The sequence below is a fragment of the Pseudophryne corroboree genome, chromosome 3, assembly GCF_028390025.1.
Source record: "Pseudophryne corroboree isolate aPseCor3 chromosome 3, aPseCor3.hap2, whole genome shotgun sequence".
In the NCBI taxonomy this organism is placed as follows: domain Eukaryota; kingdom Metazoa; phylum Chordata; class Amphibia; order Anura; family Myobatrachidae; genus Pseudophryne; species Pseudophryne corroboree.
This window is the reverse complement of record NC_086446.1, coordinates 200,485,812-200,511,630: the sequence shown is the minus strand read 5'-3', so window position 1 is coordinate 200,511,630 and position 25,819 is coordinate 200,485,812. Positions and strand designations below refer to the sequence as shown.

General features: G+C 41.2%; 1 protein-coding gene across 1 annotated transcript in view; it reads right to left on the bottom strand.

Moving 5' to 3' along the window:
* Positions 1-18,733, bottom strand: part of NRG3 (neuregulin 3) — a 1,181,107-nt gene extending 1,162,374 nt beyond the window's left edge. The window contains exon 1 of the mRNA XM_063958773.1: positions 17,261-18,733. Within this exon, the coding sequence (XP_063814843.1) occupies positions 17,261-17,957 (697 nt within the window). The 5' untranslated portion in view covers positions 17,958-18,733. The remainder of the gene's footprint in view (positions 1-17,260) is intronic.
* Between the last annotated feature and the right edge of the window lie 7,086 nt (positions 18,734-25,819).

Genomic DNA, 25,819 nt, shown 5'->3' with positions numbered 1-25,819 from the left:
ATAAAATAAATGCTCATACAGTATCGGTTAGAATTGCAGACAATTGGGGACTGGGAAGAGCCAGACATCATGGCAAATACATAGTAACACACAGAAGATCAGATGACATGCCAAGTCATTCGAGATAATAAGATACGAGAAGCTGAAAAATATGAATTACGCAGAAAAAAATCTACAACACTACCTCTGTCACTATGCTGGTATAATGTTAATATACTGTATTGCTCTTATTCCGTGCATTCTCTATGGTTACCCACTGCTTAACAGCCTCCGTGAATCACAGCTTTCTAACCTTTAATCTATTAAAATGCTGCTGCGTGGATAACAACCTTGTGCCCACAATCAGTGTTTGCTTCCATCTAAAGTGAAGTCTCTCTGCTGTTGTCTTCATTAAACTACACATTGTTAGACATTTTTATTACAGAAGTTCTTTAAGTCTGATATTAGGGTGGGCAAGGAACTAATATTCCTAAATATCAGTGGAATTGCTTTGTATTAATTCCAAGAGCTTTACAAACCCAGACCTAGAGATGTAGCAAAAGTTATTTAACTAGGTTAATTATGTTCCTCTTTATTAATGATCAAATGTAAATTAATAAATTCCTGTGATATATAGCAATAAATTATATATTGTACATTGCAAATTGTTATGATGTAGTTTCTAAGACTCCAGCACTTTTACTTATTAGCAGTGACATTTCTCGCCTTTAGTGACAATCATACTTTAAGACAGCAATTTTTATTAAATGAGGGACAACACATAACCCCCACATTAACCTGTGTAGCGGTGGGCCACATGATGCCAGTCTAATGTATTTCTAGGTAGTCCTTTGGGACCTTGGAAAACGTCATTGTGGTTGGCAGCTGTGGAAAGCGATTTCTTCACTATATAGATAGGTTTAAAAAATACTGACAAAAGCTGACGGCCCGTCTTGCCCTACATTCTAAAGGAGGCCTGGCTTCATTTAGATCATAGCTTCTACAACGGCAGCGACATATGAACCAGTCAAGCCTATTCCTAGGTAGCCCTTTGGGACCTTAGAAAACATCACTGTGGTTAGCAGCTGTGGAATGCACTATCCCATCAATCTAGTTGACAAGTAATTTTTCTCTTCTGTCTGAATCAAGGAAGTTACAGGGATGCATGATAGCAAGCTCTGTTCCAGGACAAGGACCAAGGGCCACTGCAGGAAACTAGAGATGTTCACAAACCATCGTGTTTTGGTTTTGTCAAACCCATCCTCAGTGTTTTGTTTTTGGCAAAACACCCTCAAGTGTTTTGGTTCGGATTTGGATTTGGGTTTGGATCTCTTGAGAATTGATAAAAACAGCTAAAATCATGTAATTTTAACATATTTTTGTTCCTACAGAATTATTAGTATTATTAACATTAATTTCCAGTCATTTCCAGTTAATTTTGATCACACTCTAATGTGTGAAATGGCACCTGAAATCACCAGGGAGAGACTTACAAGCAATCCAAACCCCAAGATTCGAATCTTAAATCGGTTAGGCTCAGATTCCCTAAGTTCGTGAGAGTTTGGATTTCTAAAAAACAAACCATAAATATCTACAGGAAAGACAAGAATGTGACCAGCAGAGTAGAGCAGTTACTGACTGCAAGTTCCTGAGTGTTCCACAGGCCTCTCTCCAGAGTCACTCTGAAGTCTGCAGCAGTGAAGCTCTGAAGTCTCTCCAGAGTCACTCTGAAGTCTCCATTGGTCCTGAAAGTGCACCCCACATTCTTATACCCATCCATACTACGATCTTATCAAAATAATGTTATCCTAATTTTCCTTCTGCCACTGGTTACCTGCAATTGTCCTCCCTGCCTGTTGTTGTTTTTTTCTCTTCCTCCCCACTGTGTACTTTTCCTGTAGTGTTTACCTCTACTGATTGCACACCCTGCCTTTACGCTCTACATACAGGGTACAGACTACTACACAAGTGTCAGTTTTCCCATATATGCACTGGGCCCTTGTATGGCTCACCTCCTACAGTGTAACCTTCAAAGTGCACCCAACATGGCTGCATCATCTGGTACGCTTGTGGATGGGATGAAAAATACATGAACCTGGTGGTTTTGTTGGAACCCTACTCTGAACTTTAGGACTCTGAAATCACCCCCAATTTGTGTTATATCTTCTAGAGGTAGACTATTCCACCCTGGGTAATCCTATGTTGTGCGCCCAAGATGGCCTGGTACCTTGCTGGGGTGGAATACACAACCCTTGGAAGTTATTACTCAAAATGCCTACACCAATCATGCATTATGCTGTGTGCTTAAGGTTTTATTTTATCTCTGTGTGGCTTATCTATTGCTGTATTACTTAAATCTTCTGTATTATGTGCATTGTTTTTGATGTCTGTAAAGCGCCTTGAGTCCTGTTGGAGAAAAAGCGCTATATAAATAAAATTATTATTATTAATTATTATTATTATTATAGATGAGCCCCACTTGTGATATCTTACTCACATTTTGAAACCCTGCCTTGTATGTTTGTTTGTGAAATGGTGACTGAGCTTTATAGTTTATCAGTAATTGGAATGCAGAGATTTCTTCACTATACAGGTAGGCCTAAAAATCACTGACTATAGCCAATGGCCCATCTTGCCCTGAATTTTGAAGGAGGCCTGAATTCAATCAGATCATAGCTTCTACATTTTCAACACCATTGCTGTACTTTCTGGCAGATGACACTTCTTGCTAAATTATATTTACAAAAAATCTATTAATTGAAGAATTTTGCATTGTTTTAAACAGAATAACATACTTTAACATAATTCAGTCTTCTTGGTTATTCACATAAAGCAGTATTTGAGAAAATGCAGCTGGAGGCATCACGTCTCCTGCATGCATTACTGATCTGAGCTATGTCCTAGTATGCAGTAATTGATCATCTGCAACACCATTGGCCGGCTGCGTGACCCATGAGGTTGTTCAAGCTAGCCGCAGCAGGTCCACCCAAGAGCCCAGGAAGTCTTCATCCTTGGACAGAGATCCTGGCCTCGTCCCCTGTCACAGCGGCAGTGACATGTCTCCGCTTTGAGATATGTAGGTGGTTGCTGCTCCCTCCCAGCTCCTAAGCAGCATCAGACTGTGAATCACTGACAGGCTGATGCCATAGTGTGACTGACACCACATCTGTACTAAACATACGCAAAGTACAGAGCATCTCTACTTTCTGGCATGCACTGCAGAAGCATCGGGACTGAATCAGGCCTCACGTTGGCTCAGTAGGTGGATCTTCTGCTACCAATTTTTTTTGTAGGATGTGTCATGCTAGAGGCAATTTTGAATTTAGGTTTTAGTAGCAACAGGTAAACAATTTATATAACTTTCCCACACAGAATATCATGTGTGATTCTTTCTTCCACAACATTTCCTTCCAACCCATTCTAATTAGAAAAGCTGAAATAATGGCACTTGGAGAGGACTACCTGCATGCCAATTCTGCTGTATCATCTGTCATCCTGTAGCACTGATTGCCATCACTTCTGACTACCTTTGTCACTGGCCTCCATGAATATGCCCACCTTTAGAGTAAACAGGGTATTATTTGCTGTGTGCTATACTGAGAATAGCCTAACAGTGTTCCAATAGTGTCTAACCAAAGAATACTCACACAGACAATGGTAAGCATTGGCTTCTTAATAGTAACATTTAGGACATCAGTGGCTAGAGGAAAGCCCCATCTGATAACTGTTGGAATGTGTGTGTACAGGTGGTGGTGGTATTGGAGAGTTAGCATACATACCAGTGGATGCCTTGAACTACAAACAGCCCAATTGCTTAACCAGTGGAGTGGTTTATTAATGGTAGATGTAATACAGATGTACTCACAGTTATACACACTGGTCCTGAATGAGGAGGGGATTGGGTTGTCATGCAGCTCACAAGCTGGTGCAAGCTCTACCAGGCTTTGTAGCAGTAAACTGGCAGGGTCTCCACAGAGCTAAGTAGAACTCAGTCATCTTCTACTGTCATGCTCTAACACAGTGAAAAGATAGTGCCACACATGCACAGTAATAGGTTTGATGGCCATCTTGGTTAGGGAATGAAGCCTCCCGGTAAGAAATGATATCGAGGATGCACAGTAGTGCACACTTTCAGAAATAACACTTTAAAGGAAGTAGATAAGTAGTATAGTAAATATTATGAGAGATTGCATTATACAATATATACTAGCAGTGAGAAGTAAAACAGTGTGCACACCAAAATAGGTACAGTATACACAGGGAATGGATAGGGGTTACCCATTTGGCAACTGTGGAAACTGTGCAGTGGTCAATATATTCCCTTAGGAAATTATATTGTATTGAGATGACCTTTGCTGAGGAGAAGGTAAAAATCACAAATTGTCTGGTATCATTACATGGCTCACATAATGTTGTGCCTTGGATGGTTGGATAGTATGGGAGCAAAGTTTAAAATCTCCTTGAGGACTAGCAAATGTGAGCATTATTTTGAGTTTTGTTGACTAGCTGATGAACAGATTGCTGTCCCCAGTTCCTAATATGTTAAAAGGATAAGAAGCCACGTGATCCTGGAACAAAGGGTTATTAACCCTGTATTGCCTATGGGCAACACACCAATTCGGAGTATTTTTATGCTTACTTCTTTTCAATTCCACCATGGTATGATGTGTTTAATAAATGTTTTAAAACAATTTTCTAGGCAATTTCTGTTGTTTTTCATATTTCATGATGTACATAAAATAAATATGTAAAAAAAGGCATACAGATTTTTTTTAAATTAAAGTGATACAAGGTTTAAGGAAGGGAAAGTTTATAGAAATATGCAGATAAATTACTTGCTTTGTATCGCAGAATATGCCACATTTTTGTTATTGTCCACAATAACGGATTTGATGTCCAAATATATCACCTGGTGTCAAGCCCTTCAACTTAATGACTTGAAACTTGAGAATCTCCTATTGGTAAATTGTTTAATTAATTCTTTCAAGAGACTAGCCCACCGTTCTATCCCTGCTCATTTTCCTGCCATATTGTCCTTATATTTGATTTTATATACATGTACAGTATAGCACTGCATACATACATTTTCTGACAATAATGAGCCCTTTTGTTCCTTTATACAGTATTATGCAAGTATAACAAGCCTGCATTTTGTAGTGATGTGCTTTGTGTACTAGATTATTAAAATGTGTATTAGTATGTTTGGCCAAGATAATGCCCCTTGATTTATTTTTTTATTTTTGCTTCTAAGTCTTTACCAATGATTTTTTTCCAGTAAAAATAATGCAGGAGGGACTGTTTGATGGGGATGGGGAATGTGGTATGTGCGTGTTTGTGTCGGGGGGGGGGGGGGGGGGGGGGAGAGGGGGTGTAGAAATTGTTACACAAACAGTAATTGAGGATTTTTTTTCCTAGATACTGTCCTTGCTATGTAATGTAGCCAGTCTTTAACAAGCTGGATAAATGAACCTCATTTTCATACTGATTGTCCTATATTTGCCACTAGAATCTATCTGCATCAGTGTGACAGGAGCCTTGCATCACTAATCTTCTGTTAAGTACCCTGCTTATTCTACTATCGAATGTTCAGTCTTTATGGGGGATCAGTATGAAATACCTCCAATCAAAATCCTGACAGTCAAAATCCCGACAGCAATTGACAGACGGTCAAAATCCCAACATGGACAAAATACCGACATTTAAAATACAGACAAGGTCAAAATACCGACATTTAAAATGTCAACAGGACAAAAAAGCTGACAAAAGTTTTTCATTGTTTTTTGTGTGTATGTCGACATAGGTCGACATGGACACCATATAAGTGTACCGCATCCGCTCACATGGTTTGAGGTGCTCGGCACACTATTGTATTCCCCCTCCAGGTCCACTGGGATGGTAAAGTATGAACAAGTCGGTTTCAGTTAAAAAATCATGAGAAACTCATGTCAGCTTTTTGACCTGACAACATTTTAAATGTCGGTATTTTAACCTTGTCGGAATTTTAAATGTCGGTATTTTGTCCATGTCAGGATTTTGACCTTGTCGGGATTTTGACCGTCAGTCAATTGCTGTCAGGATTTTGTCCGTTGGGATTTTGATTGTCGGTAAATTGACTGCATCCCCTTTATGGGGCTGATTTCGGACACAACAGCAATATAGGACCTAGTGGAGCAGTGTTTTTAATCTTCACATGCATTCGAGTTGCACTGCACATGTCCTGATTTTCTGCAAAGTCACTGTACGTTTTAGACACATGGGCCCCCATTTATCAAGCCTTGGGGAGTGATAAATAGCACAGTGATAACGTACCAATCAATCAGCTCCTAACTGCCATGTCACAGACTGTGTTTGAAAAATGACCGTTAGGAGCTGATTGGCTGTTACATTATCACCGTGCTATTTATCACTCTCCGAGGCTTGATACATCTGGGCCATGGTATGAGAAATGAAAGGGGCATTCATGGATGGTGATTGGGAGGTAACAGGGCGGTGGCTAAGAAGACGCATGGAGATGTTGCATCGCATGGGAGTGTCGGAGGCATGTTGCTGAAAGCTGTTGCATAGAAAGATGTTGGACCACTCATAAAGGAGGCCATACTTGGATGGAGAAACTGTGCATTCCAGAGGGCTTGTGCAAGTTTTAATGGTGCATCTAAAGACACAAAAAATTGTATATCTACAGCTATTCTTCTTGCACATTTGGACACACTGATCTACACCTGAAAGCAATTTTGTAGCTACTCACTAGCATAAAGATGCAGATACAGCAGCATCCCTGTCCAACTCAGAATTAACTTATTTGGTTTCTTGATTACCACATTACCTTCTTCATATCATACCACCGTGCCCTCTCCTCATTTACATCCCCCCCCCCCAGTATCTACACATAATGCTTCTCTACATGTAGATGAGCAGGAGATTACATCTGCCTACAATAATGGGATCACACTATAGTCAAATACATCTTAAAATCAGTAAACCTGTCAAAAAGTAAAATCTTCTATTGACAGATCTCTAAGGCTACATGCCTGCTGCTTAAAATTATAAATGAATTGCTATTTTACTAATGCATATAATCCTAATGCTTAAAATAAAACAACCCTCAAAATGTGTGCTATGTTGATAAGGTGAACTAGAGCATATGAGAGTATAAGCCATGATGCCTGTATTGGTGTGCATTGTATTCACACATCACTCTCAGTCTGCACTGTACTGGGGGTGTGCCTTTGGAGATACTGCAGAGATCTGTACTCGGTAAAGCAAGAAAGAGCGATAACACTCCACGTTCCTTTCACAGCACATCTTACATTACACCTCTCTAGCACATATTTCAATCTACAAGACATTTCTGCCCAGCGTTCATAGTCAATTTTCATCAGATTTTCATATTGTTATCATGGTCTGATTAGATCTAACTCTCCTGATTAAAATACAAATCTCTGCAGATGAATTCCAGTCCTCCCACTCTGGAAGTACAGGGTGCAATTCAGACTCTTAAGTGTATGTTTTTCTCACTGTGTATCTTAGGTAATTGTATTTTCTAGAGCCGTCGTTTGTGAAATGAATTTGCTACTGAGTCGGGATGAGAGAAATCAGTCACACACTAGTTTGAAGAGATGTTCTCATAGGTCATGAGGTTTTCTATAGTGAAATGCATTAAGGCATTCATTTGCAACGATTTGAAAGGTAAGAGGTTTGTTTTTTAACCGATGTTGCACAGTAGTTATTTGTACCAATGATTTTTTACATTGAACTATATACGTCTGAGAAAGCGTGTTAACAGGTTCACTTTAATATCCATTTAATCCTCTATATATCAAAATCATGCCACAAAATGACTTCATATCAGGTCAGATGACAAATCCTACTAGCACCCTTCATTGGCGGCTGTGGCAACAACTGTTTTCGCTTGGCAAATACTACTAGCAATGTTTAATTACTGATTTATTTCCTCTAATACATAATTTTGTTATGCAAGACTTTGGGGTCTATTTACTAAGCCTTGGAGAGAGATAAATTGGACAGAGATAAAGTACCAGCCAATCAGCTCCTAATTGCCATGTCACAGGCTGGGCTTGAAAATGACAGCTAGGAGCTGATTGGCTGGTACTTCATCTTTGTCCACTTTATCTCAATCCAATACTTAGTACATAGACCCCTCAATCTCTTTTCACTTTAACTCTCTCCATAGCTTGATACATCTTGTATCACGCTTTGGAGTGAGCCAAAGTGAAGAGAGATAGGTACCAAGATAGGGACAACCATTTTGGAAACATGATTTATGCCATTGTACAGCTGGAGACTGGCTTTCCATGGTTCGATTTAACGCTAATGATGTAACTACTCGCAGAACTCTCACTTCACTCGGGAAATGGGCAGCATATGGGAGAAAGGCCTTCAAGACTTTCCTAGACGTTACAGGAGAGTTGTTAAGTATCCTTAGAAACAATCTGAATTAGATATTGTGGTCTATTCATGAAGCAGTGAAAAGAGTGGAGAAGTGAGCCTGTGGAGAAGTTGCCCATGGCAATCAATCATGTGCTCTGTACAATTGTATAGTATGCAAATTATAAAGGTTACTTCAATGCTGATTGGTTGTCATGGGCAACTTCTCCACTGGCTCACTTCTCCAGCCTTTTCCTTGCTTCATGAATAGACCCCTAAAGCACATGCACTGTAGTTTAAATATGCATCTGAGTTTGCTGTAGATCTATGCCCGTTTGTGTGAGTACAATGTTCAGCTATGCGGGACTCATTCCTGACGTGTGTTAAGTGCTGTAAGTCCCTTATTTTTAGATAATGGACCTATTTCTGCCTCAATAAGAATAATCACCAAAATGTATCAAAACACCATTTCCGGAGCAACCGAGAGATGCTCAACTACCTCAGCACTGCTGTCCCAAAGCAATAAGAGATAATCTACTGCCTCCTCAGGCCAGTAATGCCAGTCTGAGATTTTGGTGCTGGTAATGGAGGGAAAAAAAGTTTTTACTTTCATAAGTCATATATATTATAAAAAGACCTGTATTATTTATAAAAACACTTTATTCAAAGAGTAAAGCATTTTAGAATGAGATATTACAGCGATCATGCTTGATAAATCTAGTCAGTAACACTTGTAGCCGGATGTAATGCCACTGGAGTTCGGCAGCAGTGTGGAATGCCGGCTGAACTCAGACATTTTTTTAAAGGGGAAATCACTTACAAGGCACGGTTTTGCTTTGTAATTGATTGCCCCTTTAAAAAGTCTGACATATGGGTCTATGGGTGACTGCCTGTATAGGGTTATAATATTATATTATAATATTAATCTGTGAAACTCATTTCTGTCCTGGGGCGTAGGTGATTCCTCATGCTAAAACTCACAGCTAATTGAGGCATGCACTTCATGAAAGACAGTATTTAAATTCGAATCAGGTTGGATGTGGCATTCATTTATTTTTTCCTTTGCGGATTAGATGTACAGTGGATTTTTAAGATGTTATAAATAACATTAATATAAAGACAACATAAAGATGACATGCTGTGTTAGCCACATTTTTATAGGGCATTATATATTCCCAACATAGATTAAATGTATAAACTGTCGTTCACTAGGCAAAATGTCAGTAATAGATCATTATTAAATCTAAAATACAAATGCATGTATTACTAATAAAACATGGTTCTTGATAGGAAGCCATTAAATTGCTTGCATTGCAAAGACTGAGTACTGTAGGAACTGGAAGACACTTTGACTAGATCATCTAACTATCAGGACTCTTATATAGAGGGATTTGCTCTACAATCCCTGCAGTGTTCTAAGAAAATTATAAGTCACCAATTGCAATCCTTGCAACTTTTAAAGAACAAACAAACCACATATTGAATATACATCAAAGACTCTGCATTACTCAGCTCAAAAATATAGCTACAAATATCTTTGGTGATTACGCTTAAATAAATCTGTCAAACATGCTATCAGCACTATCTTTGTTGTCAGTTGCCATCTGGGACAGCATAGAAATAAGATCTCCTAATTAACAATAAAAAATTATTGTTCATATTGGTGGATTCACAAAAGAACATATTTAAACAATAATATGGTATGATGACGTGACATGGCGTGTGAAATGTTTCCACTTCTTATCTCAATCAGCAGCTATTTTCATTGTCTAAGAGCAGCAGATTGTGTATTTGTCTATTTTGCTACTGTATGTAGAAACGGTGAGACACTTCAACAAACTTTACATATAATAAAGCGAATATGGAATGCCACTGGTGGCTTAAGAATTACCTTTTCTCAAAGGGCGCAGCGAGGAACCTTGGGACTTTTCGTTGATCTACTGTATGTATTGTGATCAGCTGCGCCCAGTGATGCTTGATTGGTGATTCAGTGTATAAAACGGGGGCTGGTGAGCACTGATACCACAATCTATTTTGGACCATAAGAAAGACCCCAGTTGGGGTGGAAACGCATTGGACCTTTACAGGATTACCAGGTGGCATTATTGAGACGAGACCAGGTGGTTAACATCTGAGCCTGCAACAGTGGGAGAACTCAGGACTTACACTGTTTCAAGTGCACTCTGAACTGCTTAAAAACAGTTAATATCCATCTGGTAATTGTCAAAATGTGGCCACTTTGAAATAACAGTGATATGTGTGGAGTTTATATGTTCTTTGCTTTTGTCATGAAGTTTTTCAATTATTAAAAAGTACTTCACTAGATTTGCTTATCCCTTCTATTTTGGGTATATCTGAATGAGCCTAATAAGAAGTACAATGTGAGATATGACTTCTGCTCTATCCGAACTGGTATATTCATGAACGACCTACATATGTCGTAGCACTGGATAAGTTCTATTCAAACTTTTTTTGGCACATATTTGGTGAAGGTGAGAGGATACTTTTAAGTAGAATATTGAACCCACGTAGCTGCTTTTTATTTTGCTTGTGCGTACTACTAGAATTGTCTATTTTATATATCTCTTGTCCTTAGCTCATCTGGTAAAATATCTGCACTGCCCAAGGCCCGCTCAAGGGGGTAATTCAGAGTTGATCGTAGATGTGCTAAATGTGGCGGGGGACGCCCAGCACAGGGCCCTACCGCCCCCCCCCCCTCGGCACAAGTACAAAAGCATCACACAGCGGCGATGCTTTTGTACTTGACAAGTAGCTCCCTACATGCACAGCTCCTGGGCGCTGGCAGGGAGCTACTTGTCGCATCCCAGGTCACAGCAGCTGCGTGTGACATCACACAGCCGACACGCCCCCCTCCTGCACTGTCCGGGCACACCTGGTTTGCCCGGACCGTGCACCAAAAATGGCGTCCGAATGCCGCTGGCCCGCCCCCTCCCGCCCAGCCAATGCCTCTGCCTGTTAATCAGTCAGAGGAGATCTCTGGGCTGAGAAGCCGAAAGCATCTCTTGCATGTACATGGGCACTGCGGCGCATACACAGTTCAGATCTGATCGCCTGCTGTGTGAAAACACACAGCAGCGATCAGGTCTGAATTAGCACTCAAATCAGGGGAACATTGGCCCTCATTCCGAGTTGATCGGTCGCAAGGCGAATTTAGCAGAGTTACACACGCTAAGCCGCCGCCTACTGGGAGTGAATCTTAGCTTCTTAAAATTGCGACCGATGTATTCGCAATATTGCGATTACTAACTACTTAGCAGTTTCAGAGTAGCTCCAGACTTACTCTGCCTGTGCGATCAGTTCAGTGCTTGTCGTTCCTGGTTGACGTCACAAACACACCCAGCGTTCGCCCAGGCACTCCCACCGTTTCTCCGGCCACTCCTGCGTTTTTTCCGGAAACGGTAGCGTTTTCAGCCACACGCCCCTGAAACGCCGTGTTTCCGCCCAGTAACACCCATTTCCTGTCAATCACATTACGATCGCCGGAGCGAAGAAAAAGCCGTGAGTAAAAATACTTTCTTCATAGTAAAGTTACTTGGCGCAGTCGCAGTGCGAACTTTGCGCATGCGTACTAAGCGGATTTTCACTGCGATGCGATGAAAAAGAACGAGCGAACAACTCGGAATGAGGGCCATTGTTCCAGCATTTTAGCCCTGTCCAATAGAATTTTACAAACTATTTTCCCTTACACAAAAATACAGATGTGTTTTGTCTTTGTAAAATAGAATGGCACTGTGCACCAGGGGTCAGAGTAAACATTATGATGTAATCCAATACTTCTGCCCCTTTCCAAATAGAGAAAGCACACTTCAATCCCTGGCCTCTGGAGCTAAAGGGCCCATGAGGCAGAAGAGATCATCCTTTCACCATAAGCCTAAAGGAGGCCAATTTCTGCCAAAGTTTACAATATGGATTTGGTCCTCTTACAACCCCACTCCCCTTACCAACTACCACAAAGAGGGCGTTTCCAAAATCAGTGAGGTTAAATCCAAAAGACCTCACCATTAGTACCTGCCCTATTGAAGCTTACACTTTGCATTCCCTAATACACAAGTATACACGCACACACGTTTTTATTTTTAGATATCAGTAAACTTTTAGAGGGTTGTGTGAAGAAACTAGAGAACCAGAATGAAACCTATGCCAACACAGGGATAGTATCCAAACTTTACACAGATAGGGCCATACTTGTCTACCTGACCCTCTCCATGAGGGAGAAAATGCTCTGTTCCTGGACTTTCCTGGTAATGTATGATTGCCATCACCTGTGGTGAGCTAGTTAATTGATAAGAAAGGTGTTTCACCACAGGTGATGGCAGTTATACATTACCAGGAAAGTCCAGCAACAGAGCATTTTCTCCCTCATGGAGAGGGTCAGGTAGGCAAGTACGGATAGGGCCCTTGTCAGTCATTGTACTCATGACTTCAGTGCAGTGATGCAGTGTTTTATCTGAATGACTTTAGTGTAATAAATTTTAGTCAATAATATAAAAATACTTTATACCATCTGCAAATCAATACATGATTATAACTTGATAGTACACAGAGAGCTACTGTATTGAGTAATATGTATGTATATATATATATATATATATATATATAGCTATAGATATATAGATATGGTATAGATGGGAGCACTCACCAGTCTTTATTCCAGAATCTTTATTATTCAGACAGTCATCATGACAAATGAAGCATCAACGTTTCGTTCCTTACCAGGACCAAAACATTGTAGGGACCGAAACGTTGATGGTTCATTTGTCATGATGACTGTCTGATTAATAAAGATTCTGGAATAAAGACTGGTGAGTGCTCCCATCTATACCATATCTACACTGGAGTGGAATACATTTTTTGGTTGTTCCCTCATTGGATGCCATCCCTGCATGAAAATATAAAACGTGAGTGTGAACTAAACTTGGAATATATATATTATCACACTATCATAGAATAAAAGAGTATACATCAAGAAACAGTCACGTCGCCTGATGACTTTAGCAAAATTCTGTTAGTCACATTAATAAGATTCAGCTTGGAACAGTCTTGATTTTGCTTGCCCCTTAAGGCCTTATAGATGTGTTGTCTCCACTTCCCCGCCAGGCTTTGTCTCAAACCCTTTACCTTTGACAAACATGGCAGGTAAGGTTTTTTCCTCTACCACAGCTGTTGTAAAGTATTCATGTCTTAGCTGAAGCAAAATCTGCGGTTCCATCCTTTGCCATGATAGAAAACTACAAGTCCTGTGGGATACAGTTCATTTTATTTAAGTTGGTTCTGCTTTGATAACCTCCAGGAACATACTATAAGAATCATATTGACATCATTTTCCTTTTTTTCAATTATAAATGACCAGGATGTTCATCAGTGGAAAGATCACTGATGCTGTAGACCTTTATTATTACTTTTATAGCTATGCATTTTGTATACAAATAATTACAATTTCTAGTGCCAATATTCAATGTAGACACTGTGCATTACAATAACCACTGACAATTATATCCATTTTTGATTGTCTCTGGACTTCTTTTACAAAGTAATGTAGCAATCCAGCAGTACACTAAAAAACCCAATTATAAATCCTTCCTTCAAACTAAATACAGTTCCAAGCCAAGTATCCAGCATACCATTATGGCAACAAAGCAATCAAAAAGAGTGATGACTACCCCTGGTGGTTTATATAACACACATGCTCTTATTCTTAATATACTATGCATGATGTTTTCTAAAACAAAACCTTTATTGGTAATCACATATTAATTAAGCATATTACTTAGGTAAGGTGGCACTGCCCATCTAAACAACAATATCTACAGTAAATAGTCTATCTAGCATGAATGTGTAGTATTAATGTAATATACTGAAAGCTTCAGGAAGGATCTACTATACAAATGAAAGGCAGTGTAACAAGCCTAGCGAATGTATTTGAATATCTACAGTGTAACACATTTAACATATTTGGCGCTTTAATAGTTTGGTTTAATAATTTAGGACATAATTATGAATTGTAAGTATATCTACTGTTATGGTAATCTGTTTTGACCAAGGATCATCTTTTCAATAGGCAGTTTATTTATTTTTGAACTATAGGATTGTCAGCAGTTCAGAGTTCTCCCATACATTTAGCATGAGGGATGATTTAGTCAAGCATTAGCTAACTTTCTTTTTTGTCTTTAGCAATCCACATTTGCAAGCAGCAACTTGACCAATACACCCCAGTCTCGATGATCAAACAATTTCATCATGATGAAGTACAGTACTGCTACAGAGCTTACGTCTAAAAGATGAGGAAAGCATGATACATAGGAACTAGTACAAACTGTCTATCTCAAAGCCTGGAGTATCGACTATCTGAAGGTGAAGGACAGCAGACTGGTTGCTTTTTATCTGTATTCACACGACAGAGCAGGATCCATGATAACTATCATTTTAACAGCAGCTGGAACAATGAGAGAGGAACTCAAAGGAATACACAAGATTTCACAATAGGCTTTTTCACCCTATGCATCGTGCACCACTAGAGCAAGGGATAGATGCAGATTATCCCCTTGGTAGATCCACATTTCCATATGCTACTCCTTGACAATTAGGCAAAATAAAAGCAGCATGTCATGTGTCCTAGTGCTGAAATGTTTCCTCTGACAAAGATTAAATGAATCAGAACATCCCATATGTGCTCAAGAGAGCACAAGCCCCATACAAACTGTAGCCACCCTAGTAGAGTATGCATTCTATTTATTCTGTGGCTTGCAGAAGTACTACTACTGCTCTGCCCATGGTCAATGCCTGCTCTTCTCTGTACTTCTTAAAATTCATCTTGAGTTAACCACTCTCGCCTGCCTCCTGAAAGCTCAGTGACCAAAATGAGATTACTAATCTGTTGCAGTTGTTCTATGAGTCGGCTTGCTGCCATTTGCATTTGATTTTCTCACAACAGAGGGTGTTGCCATCTCTCCATTAAGTATTTATTAAATCAGAATTCTGTCTAGTCTCTACACAACAGTGATACACAGAATTAAGGCTTCAGAGTGAAGGTCCTCCCACATCATGATCACTGATACGAAATAGAACGTTAAACAAGCTTTAGCAAAATAATATAAGCAAAATGACAGCTGTTCCCGTTAATTCATTTAAAAACATGTTTTTCTCCCATGGAAAAATAAAATAAAAAAATCATATAAATTACCTGATAAGCAAACATTGGCAGTGCATAAAATAAGAATTCATTCCTAGACATTACACACATTTTAATGACTGAAGTACACTATTTTAATGTCTTACACAATTAACAAGAACACTGACTGACTAATTTACAGTATTTCTGCTGTGGCCTGTGTTATACTGGAGATTGTCCACACACCACTGGGGCAAAAATTGAGTGAAGTGAAATGATACCCAGCAAAATGCCATGAAGATGAAAGTCAAATCCAAGTAACAACACAGATAGTGTAGATGCATTGCAGTTTATCGGTCATTAACAGATTATCTCAATGCTTGCAACAATTCTCCCTCCCTCCCTGCATATAAATCGTCTGAAAATGCCTTTCCTGGCCACTGGTGTAGATTTATTGCCTTGTTTGCTGTGGTAATTTACCAACAGCTTCTCCCAATTTCCCTCTAGGTCAGTAACATATTCTCTTCAGATGGGTTTATATGTATCCTTTTAGAACAAATGGATTTAATACAATAATAATAAAAAAATCTTGGAATTAATAAATGTTATAAATGAATCCTCTAGCAAAATAATCACAGATTATCATCCCAGAGACACAGATGGGATTAACCTGTAAAAAAAATTATACTCAATGGCTTTCACAGACATAAATATCTAGAAGGCATATCAAAGGATTTCTAAAATCCCTATCATAGCAGTAAAATAAATAATAATAATAATAATAATAATAATAATAATAATCTTATTTATTAATGGCTACAGTATGTTTCTTCTGGACTTCCTTCATTGTCCTTGTCCCAAATAACCTTCATAGGTTGCAAGGTTTTCATCTCAAAGTACAGCCATCATCCACTGGAACAACACTGTTATTTTTATACTCTAAAAGCCACCATATACAGCTTAATAAACACACAAAAAATGCCAAAATAGATCACGAGCCACATCATGTCAGTGAATAGGAAGATCTATCCCTGTCTTATATTCCTGTTTTTCTCATGAATCATAAACACATTTGCTGGCTTGGTATAAAAAATGTCTAATTATAACTGTTCAACATTTTATATGTATTAGGATTTCAGGTGATTGTCATGCATAAACCTCTACAGCATGTAGTCACATAATAGATACGATAGTTAATGGAGGACTCTAAATACATTACAATCAAGATCTTTAATTAGTCAGCTGGATCATCTATATGAAGAGAAAAACAGGATAATGACTGTATGCTGGCTTCATTTTCACATCAACACTATCGGATCATTGCTATTTTTCTCATTGCAGAGATTTTACACCTTCCGGACAGTGGGATTTTCAGCCTTGCTGCAGGATTGAACATGCATCACTTGTATAGCAAAGATCTTGTAATTTCATCTTGTATTGTCATCAGTCGGTAACTTAACCAAAACATTAAGCATATCTGCAGTGACAGTGCAGTCATTTTACTGTAGCATAAGGGGAAAAAATCTTAACCCCTTAACTGCTTCAGACTACTGCACATTGCTGCCAAATAGTGTTGGCAGATACTCTCCAGCACTTAAAGAGTTAAGGTAAAAACTCTTAACCCAGGAGAATTGATTCATTCCAATGTTTCCTTCACAGATTCTTTTACATATTACTCAGCCCTTCCACACCCAAATCAGTATTACAGGACAGCTTGTGATATTATTTATTTCATTTATTAATTTCTTTTTGTCATATTCTACTTACGATGTTTGGGCATAGTGGTAGTTTCCGGGGTGCTAGTTGTAGACTCCTGAAAATGAGATTGGGTGGAAACGTGGAGATAAATTTTGTAGGAAGAGGTAGAATATTCCGCAGTGGGCCAGATGGGCATTGGCTGGGTGGTGGGGGTCCCTGGTAGTGGGCGTGAAACAAAAGTGGTCGTACTAAGAGGGCCAGTGGTAGAGATAATTGTAGGAGGGGCGACTGTATGGCGCACAGTAGTTGTTCTAGGGTTTGCCCGGATAGGTACTCTGCTTGCTGGGATACGAGTGGGGGCCCGAGTGGTGGTAGTTAAACGAGTGCTAATTTGATTAGGAGTCCTGGTTGTGGTTGTAGTAGTTGTAGTCTCCATACTTTTTGGAAAAGAGCTCGGTTTTGAAAGGAAAATGGGGTCCTGGCCAATACCCTTGGAATCCATTAAATCGGTCGGGACATAATCCTTTACAGATCCCACTACGATCCACTTTAGAAGCATCAAGCTCAGACCCAAGCCAATGAATCCAATTAACAGAGGCACTACACATAGCCACGTTTGCTGCCTGTTCCATACAATGCAGTCACTACACTGCACCTCCCGAGGGTTTGGTGCTCCATCCTCCTCTTCTGTAGTGTTTCCACCTGCAGCCTCTTCAGCAGCTGCCGGACGTACAGGTGGTGAGGTGGAAGCAGCCACTTCACTCATCCTATATTCCTTTCACCCTCCAAAATACATTAGCGTTGAGAAGCTGGATCATCAGCATTTAATTTGGCTCCCAACAAGGAAGGGGCAAAATTATTAGCATTCAAATGTCACAGATAGCTAACAACAAACAATTCCTCCATTATATTTTTGTACAGAGCAGAATGCCAGAAGCAGCTGCTGAATCAGCTAAAAAAAATCATTCCATCCAGGCATTAACATTATATTCATCCTCGCATCTCTACACTTTTCTCCTCTCTCTCTCTCTTCTGCTCTCCATAGGAATACACCAGCCTTCTTTTTTCCACCCAGCATCCGAGTGTGTCCCCTTGTCTATTTGATTTGCCACATTCCTGCACACATGAGCTGCCTTCCCTCTTCCTTGCTTCTCTCCATCCACAGAACAGATGCACCAGCGTTCCTCGGCTGCTTCTTTCAAAGGCGACAGAGCAGCAAAATGCACCTGTTATTCAGCAGTCCCTGCAACCAACCCTTGGCCAGCACTTTAAGAGAGAGACCAATCCGAAGCTAGAGCTAAGGAGAGTCTGAGCTCTGTAAGCCAGCAGCAGTAGCTGTATAGACACCAGCAAAATCATTTAACAGAAGACAAAATAAGCCATAGGGGAGAAAAAACAGCATCCGAATGCATGTACAGATGCAGATGTACATATAGGCAAACATCCATTTGTAATGTGGCTTCAAATAAGTGAATGGAATAGTAAGCAGTTTTCTCCAGCCTTTACAGCATCAATTGAATATGCCTCTAGCAGAGCAAGAGGCAGACTGGGCTCTGGGAGAGCATAAAGGAAAAAAGCACCTCCCACTAATGCCTAATGGTAGTTTCTTAATGCGTACAAGATAAATAAATGATCCAGGGAATATCCCACTGGAATTGTCTGGGAAAACCTTTTTTTTAAAGCAGGTTTTAAGACCATCCTACAGTATGTGTAAGGTATGCTAATACAATAAATGTCTGTGGTCTAATACACCCTGAGAAGAGACATTATACAGAGACCTGTGGGATCTCTATCAGGAGAGTGGTTGCAGCCTCTGGTAATTTGCCAGCTCCAGATATACATGGATACGTTAAAAGTAAAATATTGTATGACAACTCTGAAGTTGAACTTAACACAGCTGGAATAGCCTATTGCTGCTAAAGAAACACGTATTCAGCATGGGATTTAAAGTACAGAAAGCTTTAAAAAAAAAAAAAAAAAAAAACTTAACCCTTTAACTACCTGACATTTTACCAACATAAATACTGATATAACTCTGTCATTAAATGTTTGTCATAAAGCTGTTCATATGTAAAAAGGCAACATTTGCAGCCTAGAGAAAAAAATAATTCTTTTAATGACCACGATAATTTGCACGTTATATGAATAGCATTTTTGTTTTGTAGTTTACCATCTTTAATTGGACTATTAATGCAGCTGGAGATCTTGCCGAATACTTGAAAGCACTATATTTGTATTGATTACAGCCAGCCCGACATGTGCACAAGGTTTTAATGTATTTTCCCTCCTACACCTGTCAAATGTATCAGGTTTACTCAGATACACAGCTGAGGATGCCCATGTATCTTAATTTTATTCATTTTTATTGTTATGCAACAATACAACTGCTCAGTGATATATATATATATATATATATATATATATATAAAATTCTATATATATATATATGTATATACACACCGAATAAACACTGCTGTTTGATGAGATTTGCCAATTTACAGTCTCCAGAGTGCCGCCTCCCTCTAAACCAGGGATGGGGAACCTTCGGCCCCCCAGCTGTTGTTGAACTACACATCCCAGCATGCCTTGCTACAGTTTTGCTATTTGGCCATGCTAAAATTGTTGCAGGGCATGCTGGGATGTGTAGTTCAACAACAGCTGGAGGGCCGAAAGTTCCCCATCACTGCTCTAAACACTGCATATGTAGAGGTGCAATCCCCTTAAGGAGGGCACCGGAGCACAGCACGACCTAGGCAGGTTATTGGAGTGCCGGGGCATATGTGTTTGACCGACTATCAAAATCCCAACAAGGTCAAAATACTGACAAGGTCAAAATACCAACATTTCACATACTAACATTTCACATACATTTTAAATGTCGGTATTTTGACCATGTCTGTATTTTACATATCGGTATTTTGAACATGTCAGGAGTTTGACCTTGTTGGGATTTTGACCATAGGTCAATGGTTGTCAGGATTTTGACTGTCAGGATTTTAACTGTCGGGATTTTGACTGTAGGTAAATTGACCGCATCCCAAAATAATAAGCTTATTTTCGCTTTGTGCCTATGCAGACCGGCTCAGTGTTCTGTTTCATAACTGTATCCCACTTGTTGCAATGTGATTGAAATGTCCAATAAGGGGGTTCCCAAGCACTGTCCTCAAGGCACCCCCACAGTTCAGGTTTTAAAGGATATCCATGCTTAGGCATAGGTGGCTTAGGGGCAGATGTATTAATCCTGGAGAAGTGATAAAGCAGTGAAAAGTGCAAGGTGATAATTCACCAGCCAAACTGCCCAAATATGTAAATTGACAGTTAGGAGCTGATTGGCTGGTGCATTATCACCTTCCACTTATCACTGCTTTATTACTTCTCCAGGCTTAATACAACTGCTCCTTAATTAGTAACTCAGTCAGTTTGATTATACAGGTATCATCAGGGTCGGACTGGCCCACAGGGGTACCAGGGAAACCACCGGTAGGCCCCACTGCCTGAGAGCCCACTCCTTCCTCTAGGGATCAGGTTCCAGACTGTGCACTTGTATTATACATGGTAGATATGCACTAAACTATTGTGTATTTCAAGCCTCTTGGGAGGCTGGCCACACCCCCTTTGTAGGCTGGCCACACCCCTAAGTATGGCCCCCTATAACTGCATTCCCCCGGTGGGCCCTTCATGCCCCAGTCCGACACTGGGTATCATACCTCCCAACATGACCCTCTCCAGGAGGGACAGAATGTTCTGCTTCTGGACTTTTCTCTTACTTTATGATTGCCGGCACCTGTTTTGGAAAGGTTAATGGATAAAAAAGGTGTTTCACCAAAGGTGATGACAATCATAAATTAAGAGTGAAGTGCAGTAGCAGAGCATTCTGTCCCTCCTGGAGAGGGTCATGTTGGGAGTTATAGGGGGGTACACACCTAGAGATGTGTGCTGCGCGATCTATCACAGACCGCTCAGCACACATCTCTCCCCCTGCTCAGCGAGAAGGGGGGTGACGCTCACTTCACACAGCGCTGAAGTGAGCGACCTGCTAGATCATAGGTCTGCAGACTCGGTCCTCATTACCCCACACAGTGCATGTTTTGCAGGTGACTCAGCAGGTGCACAGGTGCATTAATTACTCACAGACACATTTTAAAAGGGCCGCAGGTGGAGCTAATTATTTCACTTGTGATTCTGTGAGGAGACCTGCAAAACATGCACTGTGTGAGGTAATGAGGACCGAGTTTGCAGACCTATGTGCTAGATCACAGGTTCTCAAACTCGGTCCTCAGGACCCCACACAGTGCATGTTTTGCAGCTCTCCTCACAGAATCACAAGTGGAATAATTAGCTCCACCTGCGGCCCTTTTAAAATGTGTCAGTGAATAATGAATACATCTGTGCACTTGCTGGGTTACCTGCAAAACATGCACTGTGTGGGGTCCTGAGGACCGAGTTTGAGAACCACTGTGCTAGATTGACCCTGCATGCAGGCTCAATCTAGCACCGGCGATGCTATCGCTGTGATCATGTACACAGAGAGATCTGTGTTTAATGTCTAAGTCAGAGGTTCTCAAACTCAGTCCTCGGGAGCACACACAGTGCATGTTTTGCAGGTAACCCAGCAGGTGCACAGGTGTATTAATTACTCACTGACACATTTTAAAAGGTCCACAGGTGGAGCTAATTATTTCACTTGTTATTCTGTGAGGAGACCTGCAAAACATGCACTGTGTGTGCCCCCGAGGACTGAGTTTGAGAACCTCTGGTCTAAGCAATCTAGTCAGATTGCTTAGAAATTAAGCACGGATCTCTCTGTGTATACCCCCTTAACATCTGTGCACAAGCAGGGATATCCCTAAAACCTGTTTCACCTGTTTTCTTTGACTATTTTGGCCTCATACTGTGAAAAAAAGTTAAAGCATGTAAGTCTTAGGACTGATTTAAAAAAAAAATCAGCACCAGAAGTTCATACCTCCCAACATGACCCTCTCCAGGAGGGACAGAATGCTCTGCTCCTGGACTTCCCTCTTAATTTATGGTTGCCATCACGTGTGCTAAAATACCTTTCTTATCCATTAACCTGTTCAGAACAGGTGCCGGCAATCATAAATTACGAGAAAAGTCCAGAAGTAGAGCATTTTGCCCCCTCTGGAGAGGGTCATGTTGTCATGTTGGGAGGTATGGACGTAACACAGGAATGTACACTTATACCCCTTTCACACCAGAAATGCAGGGACAAAACCCGGGAATTCTGCCACGGGCTCATGCAGGCACATTCCCGGGTTGGCACCTTTCACACCAGCATTTTTTGCCGAGACATCCCGGGTCTGCACCTTTCATACTGAACCCGGTATGGCCCTGCATTTTCTGAAAATGGGCATCTCAGAAAAACCACAAGACCAGGAAGTGCCCTGAATAGCCTATCAGCATCAGCAGATGCAACTCGGGAAGGTGGGACATGTCCCTGCACCATTCACACTGTCCAGGGATCATCCCGGGACCAACCCTGGTCGATTTCAGGGTTGAAATGCAGGGACAGAAATCCCGGGATTTTGTCCCTGTACCCTTTCACACCAAGAAATATCCCGGGTTAAAGCGCGTTCATGTGTTTTAACCCGGGAAATTTATGGCTTTGTGAAAGGGGTATTACACTGCTTTTATTCCCCTGGATCAACCACAGCAGTAAACTGAACGTTGCTAATTGTGCGCTGCAGAGTCAGTGACCATTGCACCCACCCCCACTTTGAGGACCTTAGTTTTGCTACTTTTGCATATTGTGAATTAGAATTTTACAAAAGTTAGCCTGACATACCGTATATTCCAACTGACATGGAATTCGTGTTTTCCAAATGAGGACAGGCTGCATCAGTTCTAAGAAATGGTGGACAGTCATGTCTGCCAGCAGCTGACTGCCTTTATATTTTATAAGGACTGACTCATCTTTTCACTGCCTTACACTATTCATTATCTACTCCGTTTTATATATATATATATATATATATATATATATGGGATGCAGTTAAGTTGCCGACTGTCATGGTACCGGCGCAAACTACTGTACTGTGGGGGTCATTCCGAGTTGATCGCTTGCTAGCTAGTTTTAGCAGCCGTACAAACGCTATGCCGGCGCCCACTGGGAGTGTATTTTAGCTTAGCAGAAGTGCGAACGGTTGTATCGCAGAGCGCCTGCAAACATATTTTGTGTAGTTTCAGAATAGCTCAAAACCTACTCAGCGCTTTCGATCACTTCAGACTATTCAGTTCCGGATTTGACGTCACAACCCCGCCCAGCCACGCCTGCGTTTTTCCTGGCACACCTGCGTTTTTCCGCACACTCCCTGAAAATGGTCAGTTGCCACCCAGAAACGCCCACTTCATGTCAATCACTCTGCGGCAACAAGTGCGACTGAAATGCACCACTAAACCCTGTGCAAACCCTTGTTCGTTGTGCCCGTATGTCGTATGTGCGCATTGCGCCGCATACGCATGCGCAGAACTGCCGTTTTTAAGCCTGATCACTGCGCAGCGAACAAATTCAGCTAGCGATCTACTCGGAATGACCCCCTGTATAATGATACTTGGGTTAAGTAAATGGATACCAGCATCATTTACATTTAGACACAGACAGTGATAGCAGTCTGAAGCCCTTTGCAGAGTGCGCACGCGCATCGGGCACACTGTGTTTGTGCATCCCGGGAGCCCAGTGAGATGCTAAAAGCATCTCAGGGCTGCAATCACCTCTGTCTGATTGAAAGGCAGGGGCGGGAGGGGGCGTGCAAGCAGCATTAGAACGCCGTTGGCGGGGCGTGGTCCATGTCAGCTGTGTGAAGTCACACTCAGCTGCTGTGACTTGGGATGCAGCGGGAAGCTGCCTGCCACCGCACAAAAGCTGCGCTAGCAGGGAGCTACTCACTGGGTGCAAAAGCATTACTGACGTGCAATGCTTTTGCACCCGTGCGAGGAAAGGGGCAGAGCCAGACATGAGGGGCGAACTAGCATGTCTGAAAAACTGATCGTAGATATGCTAAATTTAGCACATATACAATCAGATCTAAATTACCCCCATAGTTGCTAGAGCGGCACAGACATATTTATAATTCTCCCATCCAGGGGTGTAGCGAAGGTGGCTCCAGTGGAGTGCAAGCTCCGCGAGCCGCACCGCCACCTGCTCACCCCCTCCTTCTGCCCGTTATACCACACTGACTCGGACTCTGAGACTAGGTAGGGAGCAGGGCAGGTCAGAGGAGTCAGCAGGAGTCACTGACAGCCAACACATGCCGGAGCTCTTCCGCCCTCCTTATATGTCTCACTGTCTGCTTGTAGCTGTGCAGCAGGATTACTTTTGTCCTGCTATACCACTCTCTGCCCCACCTGCTGCAGCACCTCTTTCTGCCCTTGCTACTGCAGCACTTCTCTTTGTCACAGCTATTGCAGCATCTCTCTCTCTCTGTTCCGGCTGCTGCAGCACCTTTTTCTGCCTAGGTGCTGCAGCATCTATCTCTGCCCCGGCTGCTGCAGCACCTTTTTCTGCCTCGGGTGCTGCAGCACCCCATCTCTGACCCAGGCTGCTCTTGCAGCACCTCTCTCTGCATAAGAAGCTACAGAGTAACATTTATAAGCGGCTCTACTATGGCATAACCTCCCCTATATTTTTGTTGCGCTCCTTTGGCGCACACTGTCCCTGTTTTAAACATGACGGGCGTCCAAAAGCAACTTTCACCCTGAGATCCACAAGGTCTAGAACCGACCCTGTCACCAATTTGGGATTTTTCAATATTTTTTATTTTCAAATGTAACATGTTGCCAATTCAGTATAGGGGAGGGGGCGCCGAAACATACCCTTGCTCCGGGCACCATGGCACCTAGCTACGCCTCTGCTCCCATCCCCTCTTTAGTTATTGATTCAGATTCATACACCCGATTAGACAGAGATAGAAAGAGATGATCAACATTCTGAAAGCCTCTGTGGAATGTACACAGCATTCAGCTGCAACATTTCACAAGCAGAATGTGTTAATTAGAAAGGATGTAACAGGATGCACAATCGGGAATGTGCCTGATTGAAGCCATTATTATCAGCGTTACTTAGCTACTGACATTCAGTCATAGTAACACAATTTCTTATTTATCCATCAAATATTTAGTGACTGTTACCACCATCCCATCAATCTTACAGACTTGGGCAGTTCACAGCACTTTTCAGGCATTGTCTGCATTCCATCTGATGTAAGGATGGAAGAAAAACAGTAAATAGACAGCCAATGGGTCAACAGTCAATAGGTCAACAGGGTCAATAGGTCGACAGGTTCAAAGGGGTGACCTGCAAATAATTGACACGTGGTTTATCATGAGTTTTAGGGTTAGGGTGAGGGTTGGATACACACTTGGTACATGTGTTGACCTTTCCTGTGTCAACCATTTGCATGTTGAACTTTTAATCCTGTCGACCTATAGTAAGTCCATGTCAACTATTTAACTGTCAACATTTTGACCCTGTCGACCTATTGATTGTTGATTGTCTATCTATAGGCTGTCAATATTTTAATCCACACCCATCCCATCTGCAAGGGAAAAAGGTAGGGATGACACTATCTCTCTCAGAGGTTACTGGTTACACCTCCAGCATTATATGCAAAG